Here is a 341-nt window from a genome sequence, read left to right as displayed (position 1 = left end):
GCTCCCCCCGCGGGTTTGGGGTGCCAGAGCTGCTCTCTGGGTGCTGGCAGGAGCCATGGGGACCCCTTCGGCTCCACGTCCCCCCAGGGAAGGCAGGGCTGGGGCAGGGTGCTGGCAGAGGTTTGGGGTGCAGGTGATGGGCGAGGGTGCCGGTGGCAGGTAGGGGTGCCGGTGGCAGGGCTCGGGGTGCCGGTGGCGGGGGTCGGGGCGCCCGCGGTCCCACCTGCCATAGGCGAAGCGCCGGTCCTTGTGGTGGTCCCCGAAGGTGTCCCAGAGGCGCAGGGAGACGCTGACCTCGTCCACCACGTCCCGGGAGCGCTCCAGCACCTGCCCGGACAGGG

The 341-nt window shown here is 73.3% G+C and overlaps 1 protein-coding gene across 1 annotated transcript in view; it reads right to left on the bottom strand.

Moving 5' to 3' along the window:
• Nucleotides 1-341, bottom strand: part of LOC104832350 (rho-related BTB domain-containing protein 2-like) — an 8565-nt gene that overhangs the window by 4401 nt on the left and 3823 nt on the right. Inside the window, 1 exon segment of the mRNA XM_010568483.1 lies at nt 224-327. Within this exon segment, the coding sequence (XP_010566785.1) occupies nt 224-327 (104 nt within the window).

Source organism: Haliaeetus leucocephalus, unplaced genomic scaffold, assembly GCF_000737465.1.
Source record: "Haliaeetus leucocephalus isolate CR32 unplaced genomic scaffold, Haliaeetus_leucocephalus-4.0 Scaffold245, whole genome shotgun sequence".
Taxonomy (NCBI): domain Eukaryota; kingdom Metazoa; phylum Chordata; class Aves; order Accipitriformes; family Accipitridae; genus Haliaeetus; species Haliaeetus leucocephalus.
The sequence above is the reverse complement of the archived record's forward strand: the minus strand, read 5'-3'. Positions and strand labels throughout refer to the sequence as shown.